This window comes from Eptatretus burgeri, chromosome 2 (assembly GCF_056783735.1).
Source record: "Eptatretus burgeri isolate ZD-2024b chromosome 2, Ebu_testis_v1, whole genome shotgun sequence".
In the NCBI taxonomy this organism is placed as follows: domain Eukaryota; kingdom Metazoa; phylum Chordata; class Myxini; order Myxiniformes; family Myxinidae; genus Eptatretus; species Eptatretus burgeri.
In genome coordinates this window covers 87,962,410-87,979,628 of record NC_140962.1, presented here as the reverse complement: position 1 = coordinate 87,979,628, position 17,219 = coordinate 87,962,410, and the positions used below count along the sequence as shown (strand labels likewise).

The following is a 17,219-nucleotide window of genomic DNA, read 5'->3' as shown; positions in this document are numbered from 1 at the left end:
ATGCCATCTAGTACCAAGGATGTGGCTGTGGCATAGGCTGCAGTGAAGTACACATTCAAACTCTTGATAAATTAGTGGTTATGCACAAGAAAAAGGAACATTAAATTCACCAATAATTTTCTGTGATTCTTCCTAAGACATTTTGGCACTTGAGAACTACTCAACGAGGGTTATCATCCTTATTGGGAGGATAAACAGATGTGGAAAAGGGCTCCAATCAGGCAGGCCTTCCACCAGATGATATTACAATATCACGAAGAAAAAAAAATTTCAGTTTCTAAGTCTCACGTGAGAGCCAGCTGCTAAACACACTCACATTGAACAGAGACAGCAGACAACACAGGATCGACTTGCACATTAGCCAAATACTGCCTTTGACCTTGAGGGAAGTAACTTTCTGAAACGCACTGTGTGACTGTGCCACCATCTAGTGGTGTTGCTTTTCTCTTCCCAATCAACAGGGCACTTCTCAGGAGAAAACTTCCTTCCAAGGGATGCCAACCCATGAGGCTTAGCTTCTAAAAGCTGAGCATCAAGCAAAGAAGCAGCATGTACTGTATGACGTATTATTTTTTAAAGTATTTGGTACGACTCTTCCAGAGTTGGAATCAAACTGCCAATCCCCCCGACTCAGAGCAGACGCTCTAATCACAGTATCACTGAGTCTGGTGAACTTGCAAACTTGTGCTTGAAATCAGCATGTCTCCATCCAATCATTTTTGACAGTCAAGAATACCCAATTAATAGTGCATCACACTGTCACTCGGAGTCTGGGGAAAAACAAGGTGTTGGCAAAATGGGTGACACACATCCTTTTAGAAAAGCAGAAACCAAACTGGTTTGCATGATGGTGACATCATCTTTGATGTTTTTTGGGGGGAATAAGACAGACTCTTCCTTGGAATGCATCATTGCTGGAGACAAAATCTGTTGCAACTACACACCAGAACCAAATTATCGTTCACTAGTGTGGAAAGGGCTGACCTTTCGGCCTGCAACAAAAAAAAACGCCAAATGCCTACAAATGTTGGTAAAATTGCTCCACTGACAAAGGGCTAACACTTGATGTTAGCTCCACTGACAAAGGGCTAAGCTCCCCTCATTTCTCACAGCAGTAAACATACTCTCTTGTCAACGTTTACTTTTTAAAAATCCATCGTTCAATAATTATCCTTATTTGATTGGTGAACATGGTTCACCCGCTCCTCACCTGTATCATCACAAATTGCTATCAGCAGTTCCACAACTTGATGCTTATTCATTTCCTTGCTGATAAGCACTGACTAAAGTTGGTCAAAGTTTAATTGTACTTTCATAAAGTGTTTTTATCATTCATCTAGATCATGTATATAGTTGTGTATTTCTCTATATTTAAGCATTTTACAACTATTTAAAATCTGTTTTTATTCCAAACAAAATACTCTATTTTGAGAATTGTCTCTCTATTTCTCACTTGTGCAATTGAACAATTCATAAATATATTGGTAGGTCTGGTCTGTCATTGCTTAACCTCACTAACCCTAACCCTAACAAATCGTCTTCTCGTTTCATGTGCGGGGAGTAATTTGTTCATGTCCTTCCATCCTTCTATCTGTCAGTCTGTCTGTCTTCTCAGTTTATGATCATCAGTTTATGATCAAAGAAAAGCTTATTTAAATTGTATGTTATATTTTGAACACAAATCGGATCATGAAAATGAAGACAAGTCTTTCGTTTTACTATAGGCCTACTTTGTCTCTGAAATCATCCCAATCGTGCATGCATAGAGAGGAGTGATATTATTTTTTCCCCCTGTCTGCTGCCTTGTAGTCAAACAAAACTGAAAATCATTCCAAAACAGGAAACTTACTGTTTTTAAAGATGTCATAATGGACACATACAACAGGCATGAATAACTAATGTAATTTGTTCAATCGGGTGATGTAATAGACACTGCGGAAAATGGTGGTTAAAAACCGGAATTCATTCATTTACATGACTTTTGCAATCTTTATTTTATTTAAATTGAGTTACTACTTGAAGACTGCAGAACACAAATCACCTGTCATACTTCTAAATACCTCCAGTTTTGCACTACTTAAACAAGTAAAAAAAAGACATAAAATGTCATAGCCCCCATTATTTTAGTAATTTTTATGTTTGAAGTTATCGGGCGCACCCATATTTGTGTGCAATTAAAATGGCCGCTCATCTGCCAGTCGGCAATCTTTGATAAGATTGCAAAATATCGTGAGGGGCACGTATATGCCATCATGTACTTTGCTTCTGCGAAGTTTGACCAAAATCGGACCTGCATATCTGAAGACTGGTTGGGGACACATTTAAGTTCCAAAATGGCCACCAGCCGACCATCTTGGATCTGATATCGAAACAAAATGATGTGTATATGTAGGCCATTGTTCATTATCTGTGTGCCAAGTTTGAATAACATCGGTAAATGCATGTCCGAGAAATGGTTAAGGATGTGTTCAACATTGGGTTTTTTACAACTAAAATGGCCCTCGGTCGGCCATCTTGGATCTGTTGTCGAAATAAAATGACGTGCGTATGCATACCATCATGTGTTGTCTTTTCGCCAAGTACAAATAAAATCAGTCCATACATGTCCGAGATATGATTGCGGACGCGCCCACGCACGGACACGAAAATCGACACCAAATCCATAAGCCCCCGTTTCAGACCAAGTCCAACAGGGTCTAATAAAGGTTTCATGACGTGGTATGTATGGGTTTTGTTCTCGACTGCTTCTGGGCTACTTCATTAGCACAAAACTTTCGGATTTTTTTTTTTCAACGATCATTAAAATCATGATTTTATTAAAATTGAAGTAACACTGCACGGGGTATCGTGAACTCTAGTTACCTCCGCCAACGAAGGTGGATGGAGGTTATGTTTTCACCCGTCTGTCTGTCTGTGTCTGTTTGTCTGTGAACAGGATATCTCAAAACGTTTTGGACTGATTTGAACAAAATTTGATGAAGAGGTTGATTGTGTGACAAGGAAGAAATGATTAGATTTTGGTGAAGATCCAGATCCGGATACTATAATTTTTAGTGATTCTTCACCATTGAAAGATAACGCAAAAAATGATATGTAGCACAATGCCTCAAAAAGTTATGGAATAATTCAGACGAAACTTGGTGGACAGGTTGAGTGTGTGACAAGGAATAATTGGTTAAATTTTGTGAAGATCTGAATCCGCATATGAGAATTTTTAGTGATTCTTCACCAATGAGTGATCGGGCTCAAACCAGTATATAGCATGATATCACAAAAAGTTGTGGACAGGTTAGTTGTGTGACAAGGACTAATTAATATGATTACGGTGAAAATACGGATCCGGATACGATAATTTTTTTTAATCTACAAGTGATTCTTCACCATTGAGAGATAGGGCCAAGAACGATATACAGTACACGTATAGCATAATATTTTAAAATATTGTGGACAAGTTATAACAAAACTAGGTGGATGAGTTGGTTTGTTGACAAGAACAATCCGATTCGATTTTCGTCTAGGTCCAGATCCAGACTGACCTATCAGTGGGATACAAAACATAAACTGTTCAGCCTGGCGGAAGTATATGCTCCACCTATTGCTGTTCTAGTTCTGTCTGTCTGTCTGTCAATCACCTACAGGTCACAATTATAGACCGAACACCTCAAAACTTAACCACCTGGTAGAGGTGCTGTGGCTTTTCTCTCCACACAAAATCGTCGATTTTAATCGGATTGTCCTGAAATTTGAGCAGAATTTGCATTTTGTGTCGCTGAATTGGTTCACCAATCAAAAGCTTGAAGCCAATTGTTTTTGAGATAAAAAGGTCAAGGTGGCATAAAATTGTGAATATTCATCTAATCATCATTCAATTTTCATCATTTAACAAAACAGACAAGTCAACTTTGATGAAGAAACTGGAGGAAAATGCAGCAGCTGATCAACCTGCCTTTCTCAATGCCTATTTTGATGATGCAGTGTTCTTCATTCATACAATACCCAATGTACCAGCAATGTATGGAGAAGTTTCACAAGCAATCCGTCAACATGCATGCACTCTTGCAGCCGAAGTGCACATTGTTTGTGACATATGTAGAAGGCCCATCAATAGAGGCACATGAGCAGTCTGCAAGGGGTGACATCCATGCAAAGTACACTATCACTGGTCCATCACAACAATGCCCTTCCGATTTCAATGGAGCTCTCTTGCTATCACACTTCAAAACAGAACTGATTAAATTCCTCGTGGATGAATGGGCATCCGGCAAGTATTTCACAGTCCTCAAAGATCATGTGCTGTACTTTGCGACTGCAGAGAGCTGCCATAAGTATTGTGCTGCAAATGGTCATGTTATGAGGATGGTGATTCAGGAATTGGTAGTTGAACATGAAGAAGCTGACACCAGACTTATTTTCCATTTGAAGCACAAATCTCATGAAGCAGAACAACCATTAGCTGTTCATTGTAACGATATGGATATCTTCATTGTACTTCTTCATCATCATCATTGTACTTCTTCATCTTCATCATCATGTATGGGAATTAATACATGCTCATTCGATTCCCTCTTCACTGTGGACCAATATGGACCTAAGTTCCAGCAACTCACGCCGAGTAATCACTATGACTGATGTGCAGCGAGGCATTGATGTCTCATGCTCTGGTTGTCTTTCATACCTTTACTGGCTACGATTTCTCTGCTGCCTTCATGCAAAAAGGCAAAGTTAAGCCATATCAAGTTATGACAACATCGTGAATTTGTACAAGCATATGGGAAACTCGGGGCGTCTATCTCAATATCTGTCAATGTACTGAATATCATAGAATAGTTTGTGTGTGCTATATATGCATGGTGCATCAAACATCACCAAAGTAAACAATGCAAGATTTCACATGTTTACCAAGCTCTATTCCCCCAAGAGAACCAGGATGACCATTGGAGAAAGTCAAGACTTCAGATCCATGCTGTATTCCATCCATTGAGACCATACTCTGTGCAGAGCATTGGTGCTGCCTAAGCAGTCTCCTTGGCTATTGGTCACAATCCTGGGCGGGTTGCCATTCCGACACAGGATACCAGCAAGCTGGCGTTCATTTTGCCAACCTCAGAAGAAAGATAACAGAGTCAACCCCACTTGGTATTTATTCAACAGCAGAGTGGGAATTGAACTCAGGATCCTTGGATCCCAAGCCCACCACCCTAACCATTAAGCCAACACCTGGCATATACTGTATTCTGCCATGCAAATCAGTTTTGTTGTAGAAAATCAAATGAGCCAATTATGTCGCACTTCTGTGAAAAAGGGCACAGCCAGGAGAGTTTGAGCCAGAAAGACATCGCTGGAAAATGGTTCACGGCACTCCAAACATTGTTTGGTTCAAGCGAAACCAAACTCCAGTTGATATACGTTGAACTGATGGCATTGACGATGAAAGCGACTCTGATGATACTGATGAGCGAGTGTTTAATTCTTCTTCTGATGAAGAATTGGACTTTGCTGAATTTTGACTTTCAGTGTCGTTCGCCATTCCAAGTGTTATGTAGTGCATAAGAGTGTTCATGATATCAATATGTCATGGTGTTATCAATTTAAGTGTCAATATGTCACTGAATACTATGGTTTGTGAAATTTATTTTAATTTGATTTTGAAGAGAATATACACACACGTGTATGGGAATTAATATACTGTAACTCGAACAACATGCATTTACACTGCATATTGTAATGTACTGAAATGGAAGATGCTTAGCAGGCAGACACGAGCGGGAGGACAGTCGAGCCGGGCTGTGTTGTACAAGCGCGAGCGCGGGCGTACTCTGCCCGGCGGCTCTCCTTTATTACGTATGCACACGCACGAGCCACGTTCGACTACTGCATTCCTACGACGCCTCAGGCGGCGCGCACACCTTGTATCCCTTGCAGACACGATGACCACCACGACCACTCCTCCCATCATCACGCCCATCATGCATCATCATCATGCCCCTCCCCGTAGGCCCGCAGACTACACCACACTCCTCCCTCCTAAAAGTATGATTATTAAATGATCACCATCATCCTAAGCAATAAACATAAACTTCGACATAAACAAGGCACCAAAAATGAAAACAGCGAAGTATAACAGCACACCACATCATATAATGTGTCGATGCGAGCGAGTGGAGCAGCAAAGGCCAGGTTCCAAAGACGGAGGTGCACAAAGCACCCACTAAACTCTGACCGCGTTACCGATATGAAGCAGCAAAACGAGAAGCACAGCAGCACTACGCAGCAAAAACGCCCCCAGGCGGCCCATGCTGACATGGCCCTCGCCGAGGTCGTGGCGACCTTTCGAGCCAACCTCCCCCGGCACCATCAAACGCCTCCGGCCCACTCCCCCCAGGCAGACCCGACATAGATAAACATTCCGAGGCCGGAAGCCCGCTGTCTGGAAGCCGTGGCACCAGCCTTGATCGACCTTGGCCGGGGGCGCTGAACAGCGCCGCTGGCTGTACGCATTTAATGCTCCAAAACAACCCACGCACCCCAATCAGTTGAGACGCCAACGCCCGTCCAAACGGCCTTGAGCGAACACAGAGAGCTGCGCTCGCAACCAGAGGTGGGGGTAACGCCGACCAGGGCACTAGTCTTGGTTCCGAGTCGACCCCTGAGACCCACACGGTAGCTAGACGGGAGCAATTCCATTTAAACCACACTGCAATCATAGGTTCGTTATAAATCACTACGAACATCACTCGAAGCATTGCAAACTCACTTTTCCGTACAGCACGGTCTTTTGATAAACCCCCAGCACATGACAAAGCAACTACCTGCGGCCTGGGGCAACTGGAGGCCAATAAACCTTCTTTATTTGCCCCCACATCACATTGATCATAATACCAACCCCATTGACTGATCTCCGCCAAATCCACTTTCACACGAGAACTGCTGGCATTTATTTCAACAACGTTAAACTGCATCACTAGAGCAAGGAAAAACACATATGCCATGAACAACAACCCACAACCCACATCACGAGTCCGTTTCTTGGTTGTCGACTCGATGTTGTGACTCGCGACCCCCTTTAACGCCACGGGCTCACCGCCACCTGTCGAAGCTGCCTGAACAACACCGACGCGCATTGCCTCACGAACACTGCCGAAGCGCGGGAATTCATCGCGAGCGAAGCGCGGGAACTCATCGCGAGAGCTGATACGGCTCTCGCCGCTCCCGAACTGCACATCACTGCCGCCGGCAGCAACGAACGGTCGCTCCCGCTGCATCGACGCGGCCCCCGCCGCCAGAGCCTCGCCCTCGGTACTCGACGAAGGCCTCGAAGAGAGCACTGGCACACATCTGGAGGTACGAACCGGAGATCCAGTCCGAGGTGCGCCAGCCAGTCCCGACCCAAAAGGGGGGGCCCCTCCCCTCGTACAACGAACACCGAGAGCCGGGCGCGTCGATCTCGGTAGCGCACTGAGACGTCGGCCCTCGCAAGCGGTGCAATCGCTTCACCGGTGTACGTGTATAACGACAAGGCCGTCTTGACCAGGCGAATACCGCGAAGACCACGAGCCGCCTGCTCACCTATGACCGACACTGCAGCCCCGGTATCCACGCAAAACACAGTCGGTTGGCCATTCACTTCGACCTCAACCGTGAAAGGCGTCGTCATTCAAGACCCCAACGGAGGCCCGCAGACTACACCACACATATATGTTACCACTGTTTTCTCTCTGAAGCCGTATTGAATATACAAGTCAAAGAAGATTGTTTCAGTCAATGTTGTTCTTGGATTGTGCCCCAGAACCTGAAATTGTAATACTGAATTGCACTTATTAGTCCCCTACCGGTTTCACTGGAGGGGGACTGACTATAATATGTTTGTTCTCTGTCCGTCTGTCCATCCTGCCAGTGGTTTTTCAGACTTTTTTTCCCCCATACCCTGTAACATATTCAACTGAAACTTGGTACTTGGCTTTATTATGATGAGTTGCAGATCAAGTTTAAGTTTCAGGGAGTTTCGTCAATTTTTCACATAGTTATGCACTTTTTAAACTGAGAAAATATCACATATTATACATGGGTCGGTGTACAGCTGCCCTAACTTCACCCCACTGCACTACACCCATTGGCTGGTCAGCTGGTCTGACTCCACCCCAACAAAAACATGCACGCCATTGCATGAAGCAGCACAGATCGGCAAGCTTTCATACCTTGGGCCTGGGTTTTCGTCCATGGCCCAGTGCAATTGGAATGATCCCACATATATAACCACGATGTAGTATATGTGCGCATAAGCCATATGCATGTTGTTGATTCATGTCTGTACATCGGATTATTTTTAATATGAAATAAGCAAAGCAATAGAAACGAACGAAACATGGTGGGTTAAAGATTCTTCCTCTTCTTTTTGTTTCCAGTATCGGCTCTAATGGTTCTGGTATCAATGCATTGAAGCAAACTAATTTTTATCTCCGGTTTGTTATCCTTTGTCTTTATTTGTTTCTATAGTCAATAAAAGATATCAGTAAATGAAAATAAATTTTCCTTTTATTTTGCCGAATAGACCTAAACACGGTGGGTTATGGGTTTCTTCTTCATTGGGACCGGTTGGGGACATGTATTGCAAAGCAATTCTCGTTATTGTTAAATATGTCATAACTTACTATATGACAATCCAATTTTGGAAAAACTTATCAGTATAAAACTAGACTGAATTTTTCAGGAAATATGCATAACTGTTTTTATCAAAGGTGTTGGAAGCTCGAAGAAAAAAATGTTTTAAAAAAAAAACTAGTTTGTTTCTTTGGGATGTTTAAAGAGATGGTGTTGGGAATGCTATCTTCTTCTTCTTCTTTCGGCTGCTCCCGTTAGGGGTCGCCACAGCGGATCATCCGTATGATCCGCATCGTGATTTGGCACATGTTATACGCCGGATGCCCTTCCTGACGCAACCCTGGTCGCCTCTTACGACACAGGGATATGGTACACCTATTTTATCCGGGGTATACACCGGACCAGTACACTGGTACTCATTTCGCCGACCTCGGAAGGATGACAGGCTGAGTCAACCCCCTGGTGTATTAATTCAGTGGCCCAACGGGGCTTGAACTCAGGACCTTTTGGTTCCCAAGCCGCTGCCCTAACCACTGCGCCAACACCAGGCTTGGTGTTGGGAATGCTATATAGGACACCAAAAATTCTATTAAAATGTGGATAGAGCTAAATAGTATATACCATGCGAATCAGTAAATAATTATTTTTCACATGATGCCTCATTTGCGGGATACATAAATTAGCAAAGAAATTGAAAATTAATACGTTTCACATTTCAAACTTGCATTCCGCAAAGTCGTAATATGATGAACGTTATGGTACCTACACTTCCAGAGTCCTAAAACTCCAACCCACCACTGTTGAACCTGAAGACAAGGGTTTTTGAAATACCTAATAATATACAGTGCCATCCATAAGTATTGGAACAGTGAAGTCAAATTTGTTATTATTGCTATATACTCAAGAAGTTTGGATTTGAGATCAAAATATGAATATGAGGCAAGAGTACAGAAAGTCAGCTTTTATTTCTTGGTATTTCCATGCATATATGTTTTACTATTGTGGAACAATAGCACTTTTTATGTTCAGTCCCCCATTTTAGGTCAGTATAAGTATTGGAGCAGATTAATTTAAAGTAAATTAAAGTAGTATAATAGTTAGTATTTAGTTGCATATTCCTCGCATGCAATAACTGCATCGAGCCTGTGACCCATTGACATCACCACCCTCTTGGTATCTTCCTTTGAGATGCTTTGCCAACCTTTACTGCAGCCTTTTCCAGTTGTTTGTTTTGGAGGGTTTCTCACTTTAGCCTCCTCTTCAGCAAGTGAAATGCTCTCCATTGGATTTAAATCAGGAGATTGACTTGGCCAGTCTAAAACATTACACCATTTCCCTTGATGAACTCCTTGGTTGCGTTGGCAGTGCCTTTTGGGTCATTGTCTTGCTGCGTGGTGAAGCGTCACCTCATGAGTTTGGAGGAATCTTATACATTGGCAGGCAAATGTTTCTGTACACTTCCAAATTCATTCTGCTGCCACCATCACCAGTTACATCATCAATAAAGATGAGTGAGCCAGTTCCAGAGGCAGCCATACAAGCCCAAGCCATGACACTACCTCAACCATGCTTTACAGACGAGGTGGAAAGGTTTGGATCATATTCAGTTCCTTCCTTTCTCCACACTTTCGCCTTTCCATCGCTTCAGTAAAGGTTTATCATGGTTTCATTTTTTCAATTAAACTTTGTTCCAGAACTCACCTCACCTCTGTACTTCTTGGTGAATTCTAATCTGGCCTTTCTATGTTTGGTGCTGATGAGAGGTTTGTATCTTGCAGTAAGAAGGCTTTGTAATTCTGCTGTCGAAGTCTTCTGCGAACGGGTAGATTGTGATATTTTCACCTCTGCACTCCGAAGGTTATTGGTGATGTCACTGACAGTTGTTTTAGCGTTTTTCTTCAAGTTCTGATGATTTTTCTGTCATCAACTCCAATTGTTTTCCTTGTCCAACCTGGCTGTTGTCTATTGCTAAGTACACTCAAGATTTATTTCTTTTTCAAGATATTCCAAGTTGTATTTGTTGTGCAAGATGTTGTGCTATGGTTCCAATATAATTCTTCTGCTTTCAGCTTCCAAATTGCTTACTTTTCTTTCATAAACAGTTATCTGGTCGTCATGGTGGTTCATGCCTCCTGACTCCAAAGGCAGACTCCCAAGGCAAAAGCAAAGGTTAAAACCAAGACTAGACATTCACAGCTCATTTATATGTTAACAATCGATGCAACAAGAAACACCTGAGCAACATGAAACACCTGTCAGTCATTTGTTCCAGCACTTATGCTTAAGGCCCGGTCACACCTTGACGTTTTAGCCAGCGATGGCAACGTATTAAAATGTATGTAAAACGCTGGCTTACGTTGAACTTTTGATGTTTTTTTTTAAAGATTCGGACGTATTCATAGCGACTTTGTCTTATGTATAACGCATTGGTAACGGACACAGAACGTTTCGTTGTGTTATAGATAACTTATACCAACGAATGCTGAACCTGTTGTCGGCCTACACAACCGATGCCCAACAATAGTCTAACTTAGGCATAGCGCGTTGCACGCATCGCCGACGATGTCGTGACGTAGCCTATTAAAAGGCTGACGCACAACGATTCGAATCATAACTGCCATAGAAATGGAAGTGTCAACATCGCGGTCACACCTTGGCGATCTTGCCAGCGTATGCCGACCTAAGAAAAATGTGTTTAAAACGTTGGGGCACGTCAAATACGGTGTGAGTAAGTTTGGTATACGTGAGTAGAACGCTAAAGCACGCTATCATACGTCGTAGTAAGTAGAGTACATCAAGAAATTTTAAACATGTCCAAAATTTTACGATGTACTCGGCGTATGACACACGTTCCGCATGCGATGGGGATAAGTTTTACACACGATATGTGGACGCTTACACACGTCCACAAAGGCTACTTATAAGCTACTCATAAGTCGAAACACGTTGCGGTAATGTCTTTTTTACGCGAAACTTATTTCTAACTTATGTTTGACGTGCTTTGAACCAATTCTTTACGTAGTCCCAACACACATCGACGTATGTAGACGTATTCCAATGACGTCTTCCGGTCGACAAAAAAAATAAATGAACGTGTTTCTAGCTTACAACTGCCATATAAAGACGTGTTCCCAGCGGTTTTGGGAATTGGTATATAAAAATGGTGTTCATAAAAGGGGAACCCAACAGTGTTTTCGAGTCCTTTTTGAGTCGATGTCCATGTCAGCAGTAACAGTATCAGTATTAGTATTAGTATTAGTCGTAGTTTGTTCATGTTGGCAGTAGTAGGTGAGTGTGAGGGGGAGGGTGTGGGTTATGATGGATCCTCCTTGCGTCCGCGTGTCCACGGGTAGGAGACATCTTTTCACCATTGTTCGAAGTTCTTCGCGGCTAATTTTTTATGGGGCTTTTTCAACAATGAGCTATAGCTTCGTTTTACCATTTAGGTCTATTCATAACGGGTTGGACAAATGCACAATGAACTAATAATGTGCATAGAGCGCTTTGATTACTTATAATACGATATACCAACGAATAATTATCGTGTAGCCGGCGTTCACAAACTATGCCCAACGATAGCCTAACTTATCCATATCGTGCGGCAGTTTATCTTTGCCGGTGACGTGGGGTTTGCTATTCATAGGCTGCCACTCAACGATTTAAATGGCTGCATCTCCACTATTGAAAGTAGACGCTTGCGCTCAACAATTGGATTTTTTTTTACACTCAACGACTTTTAAACGGTACCACTCAGCTATTTTCATTGTTTACAATGAACGATTTAAATTGCTGTCACTCGCCTTTGTTTTTTGCCGCTGGGGTTTTGAAATTTGAAGCGTTTCTTCTGAACGTGTTAAAACGCTCAAACTCGACTATTTTAAATAGACGCTGCCGATGGACAATTGGAATCATAGCCAAGCTAGACATCGAAGTGTGAACATCCTCGTCATGCCGAAGAAAAGTTTGAAGAATGCTGCAAATAAGTGTCCTGGCCGTGGCCGTGGACGCTGATGCAAGGACGATCCATTACACCAACGTCTTTCAGCCTATGAGTAACTTAAAAGTAACGTCTGTCGATGTGTGGCAACGATCGCGTAACGTGCCAACAACACGTTAATCATAGGTTAGAAATAAGTTTCGGGTACGCTAAACATTACCTCGGTGTGTCTCAACTTATGATTAACTTACAAGTAGCATGTGTTGACGTCTGTCAACGATCGCAGACCGTGCATACAACTTGTGGCCAGCGTAGCGGAACGTGTGAGTTATACGCCGGCATACGTCGTGAAATTTCAAGCATGAAAAAATTTGAGGACAACCAAAAAGTACAACGTTTAAAGCCAGCGTACAACGACGTATGGCAGTGCTTTTCAGCGTGCTCTCAGTATTATCAAAACTTACCCATAACGTATTCAACGTGTGCCAGCGTTTTAGAAAAAAAATTCAAAAATCGGCAAACATTGGTTAAAACGTCAAGGTCTGACCAGGCCTTTACCTAAGATGGGGGGACTGAACATAAAAAGTGCGATTGTTCTGCAATGGTAAAACATACATTCATATAAAAACCAAAAAAAAAAAATGCTGACCTTCTGTACTCTTGCCTCGTATTCATCTTTTGATTTTAGATCCAAATTTCTTGAGTATATATCAAGCACAACAAATTTGACTTCACTGTTCCAATACTTATGGAGGGAATTGTATCTATTCTAAAATAGCAACCAGACACTTGGTCATTTTCAGCAAATAAATGATCACTGGTTCCTGGACTACTAGGTCAAGGTGTCTCATCTCTTGTTCTCCTCTGTAAGACGGGGTGGGGCAAAGCAGTGCAAGGGAGAATACATCACGTTACCTCCCCACATGATATGGAACCACAATATCGAAAAATCCAAATCCATTGGGACCATACTCTGTACAGAGCGTCGGTGATGCCGAAGCAGTCTCCTTGGCTATTGGGCACAATCCTGGATGGGTTGCCACTCTGACGCAGAATACTCAAATGGCTCAATCATCCCAGCAAGCTGGTACTCATTTTGCCGACCTCAGAAGGATGACAGGCTGAGAGAACCACAATAGGGTGATTTATTGTGGGTTATCATCCTGTCCTTGTGTAATAAATAATTTGTTTATTTCTTTAAAGGGAACTCAAATGCAAAAAAAAAAAAATTGAAACCATTGAAAATCATTAATCACTGTCTAATTTGAAGGGAAGTTTATTTTGAATTTTTGGGTTTTTGCCAGGAAGTGTCAAAAATAGCCCGTGTCGATTTTTGATTTTGCCAGTGACCATGATCTCACCTTCATTCGAACAGTGGTTTACATAGAGAAACAGTGCATGTCAAGCTCAGATTCTGATTCTGATTCCACCATCATTAGCAACTCTGATGGTTCTCAGAATGTTGAAAGTGATCAGTGGGATTTTGAAGAAACTATTGGAGACAAAATTAGTGATTGAAATGCTTTCAGGGGAATTGTGGAGCCATCGCATTTTGAGCCTTGTGCCAGTGATTCAGAGGAAGGAGATGGAGGTATTCTTGAAGATGAAAACGCTGGTCACATGATCACTTCAGCTCGGTAGGGTTTGATTTTTTTCCGTTGAATTAACGGTTGATAAGGGAGGGACTTTGTATTAATTGATAAATCGGTTAAAACATTACTCGAGCAGAAATAACCATCATCACCCGACAGCACAGGCACCATCCAGCACACTCAGACATCGTGGACAAAATGGGTGACAAATGCTTTGTCCCACCGTTGCAGGCTGACCAGGTGTCTTTCTTTCTTGTATGTTACGGGATCATCCCGTTTCATACTTTTCCTGGACACCATTTTTGTCCGTGCTGTGTCCCACCATCATGTCCGTGACATGTCGATGTCCCTTCCCAATGGATGGGGATTGTGGAGGGTTGTGTGTGGGATAGTTGTGGATATTGTGTAGGGGTGGGTGTGGGATCATGGTGGATATTGTAAAGGGGTGGGTGTGGGATGGTTGTGGTTGTGGGATCGTGGTGGGTGTGGGAAGGTGGTGGGTATTGTGGAGGGGGTAGTGTATGATGGTGGGTATTGTGGATGGCGGGCGCGGGATGTTGGTATTGTGGAGGGGAGGTGTATTGTGGGGTGATAGTTGATTGGGGGGGGGGATGGTGGAGGAGGGGGACCATGAAAGTTTTAGCATCCTTGGTCAAATCCTCTCAGAGTAGAAGATGATACATACCTACTTTTTCTCCACTATAAATAGATGGTGGATCATTTCATTCGTCAAAATTTGTATTGATAATAGATAATTATTTTCAGGTGCTCTTGTGAGAACTGCCGGGCAATGGCATTAGGTGTTTGTTTCACCTCTCAAACTGTCTGTGTACATGTGCCTGTAGATAGGCAGAGATGGTGTTACAGTTTCGAGCGACGGCTGTTTCTTCTGCTTAATCATGGGGATGGCATCCTCACTCAATTGTTGCGGGTAACCACAATATCTAGCCATCTCTGTTGTTTCATGACAGTACTCTGCAACATGTTCTGAGCACAGAAATGAACATTTCATCAGCTCAATCCACATGTGGGTATTTTGGACAAACCTCGTCCAATTCCTGGCAAAATTTGGGTCTTTCAGGCATTGGTGTAGCATGAATCCATCTCGGTTTGTATTACCACAACCACCAATAATGCATCGACTCAGCACATTTGTAGAAATTCGTACATTATTCACCTTTTGAGTTAAATTGTACTGCGATGTCACCCATAAACAATACGGAAGAGGCACTCGTCTTCATGGTGAGACGTCACGGCTAATTGTGACGAGGAAGATTTCGTCTTTTAATTGCAAAATTACCTACTTTTATAAATCGGAAAAAGACACATCGTATCTTTTTCAGGGTATCAAAGGATAGATTAGCGTCAAAGTGGTCTGAACGTTTGGGTTCCCCTTTAAGTAACAGTTTGTGTCAATGGCCTCTTGTTACCGCCATTTTAGCGTGCAAACAATCGGGTTAATTTGGGCTCCCTGAAGTGTTAAATTATTGGAACTTTATTTGATAAACAGTGCAGTAATAGCTCTGCCGGTTCAGTCCTGTGGCAACTATTCAATGCAGACGTAACAGGTTTTGTTCGGCCATTGTTGGAGACTAGGCTCCAGTGTTCAGTGATAGCCGACAGGTGTGGTTGCTTCCTGTTCTGAGGTTACTGTCCACATGACAATTCTTTACTAAATATATTTCACTGAATATGTTTCACCAAGTATATTTCACTAAAATAAACAATTTTAAATAATAAATATATTTTCCATAAAAAACTGGAAAAATATTGTCATATGAAATGTTACATCAAAGACAGTCACAAAGGCATGGTACACTCCCTCCCTCCCCCACCACCAAACCTCCCTTTACCCCTCTGCGCTTATGTGTACTTTTTTCTGAAATATCCTTTCCCAATTGTACTATCATCTCCCTTTGTCGTTGTCTTTTTCTTGTCCACAGATGGACGAACATTCCAGTGCAACATTTGTTTAAAGTTCTTCTCGACTGGAAGCAACTTGTCTAAGCATTGCAAGAAGCATGGCGAGCGGCACTTTGGTTGCGATGCCTGTGGGAAAAAATTTTACCGGAAGGATGTGTTACTCGAGCACCTGCGCCGACATATGCAACGTGAGCAGGATTTTTAAAAATTAAAGCACTTGTTGGCGAATCTATGCATTATGTCCTGAAACAGCAGGTTTTTTTTTAGTACCTTTTCCCTTTCCCCCACCTCTCCCACCCATCTTCCCTCCCTTCCCTTTCCCCTTATTCCTTTCTACTCCCAACCCTCTGCCTTTTTTATCCCTCAACATCCAAAGTTACTGAATCAATTTTGTCTCTTATTATTGCCTCTTCCTTTCCTTTTATCAAGTTAACTCCTTCTCCACCCTCCCCCACCCCGATACTTCTGTTTTTTTTTGTGCATGTAATGTGGAGATGCCCCAATTCTAGATTCAGCAGATTCAAATGTGGTTTAAATAATGCTGTCCTCCCTTGATATCAGCAATGTCATTGTATTGAGGAGTACTCCATCATGCAAAAGGATACCAAGTTGATTGTCCCATCCATTCAGATTTATATTTTTTAAGGTCCATTTTATCTTTTACTGTTTTTCCCAAGGTTCAGAAGAGGAGACATGTGAAGAAGAAGTTGAAACAGCTATTATAAGATCAAAGAAAGGAAAGGCAGTGGGTTCAACTGGGTCCTTAATCAAAATGATAAAGGTGGCTGGAGATGAAGGAATCCATGGACCAGCATTGAACCCGTTGCTTCGCTGATGGGAGTTGAACAACATAATTTATCGATGTTACAGTACAGTTATACACTTTATTAATGATCAATATTTGCAATTTTTTTTATTTTTCCCAGAATCACTTTGTTTGCTGCTATAACAACCCAACATCAATTTTAGTTATACAGTACACACACCTATTCACCAAAAACAATATTATGAATTCGTTTTATGTTCCCAAGGATCAGATGTTATGTCTGTTTGTTTTTTTCAAGTTGCAAAATGCAATTCTCACCGAGTCATGGATAATACATTGCCATAAAGCCCGAGCCTAGCGCTGGACGTAACACCGTAATTATCTCCCAGATGTAACACCATAT

The 17,219-nt window shown here is 42.3% G+C and overlaps 1 protein-coding gene across 10 annotated transcripts in view; it reads left to right on the top strand.

Annotated features, from left to right (window-relative positions):
* PRDM15 (PR/SET domain 15) overlaps nt 1-17,219 on the top strand; it is a 192,943-nt gene that overhangs the window by 137,669 nt on the left and 38,055 nt on the right. For all 10 annotated transcript variants that reach the window (XM_085870224.1, XM_085870225.1, XM_085870221.1 and 7 more), the window contains one exon: nt 16,071-16,238. In XM_085870224.1, the coding sequence (XP_085726350.1) occupies nt 16,071-16,238 (168 nt within the window). The remainder of the gene's footprint in view (nt 1-16,070; nt 16,239-17,219) is intronic.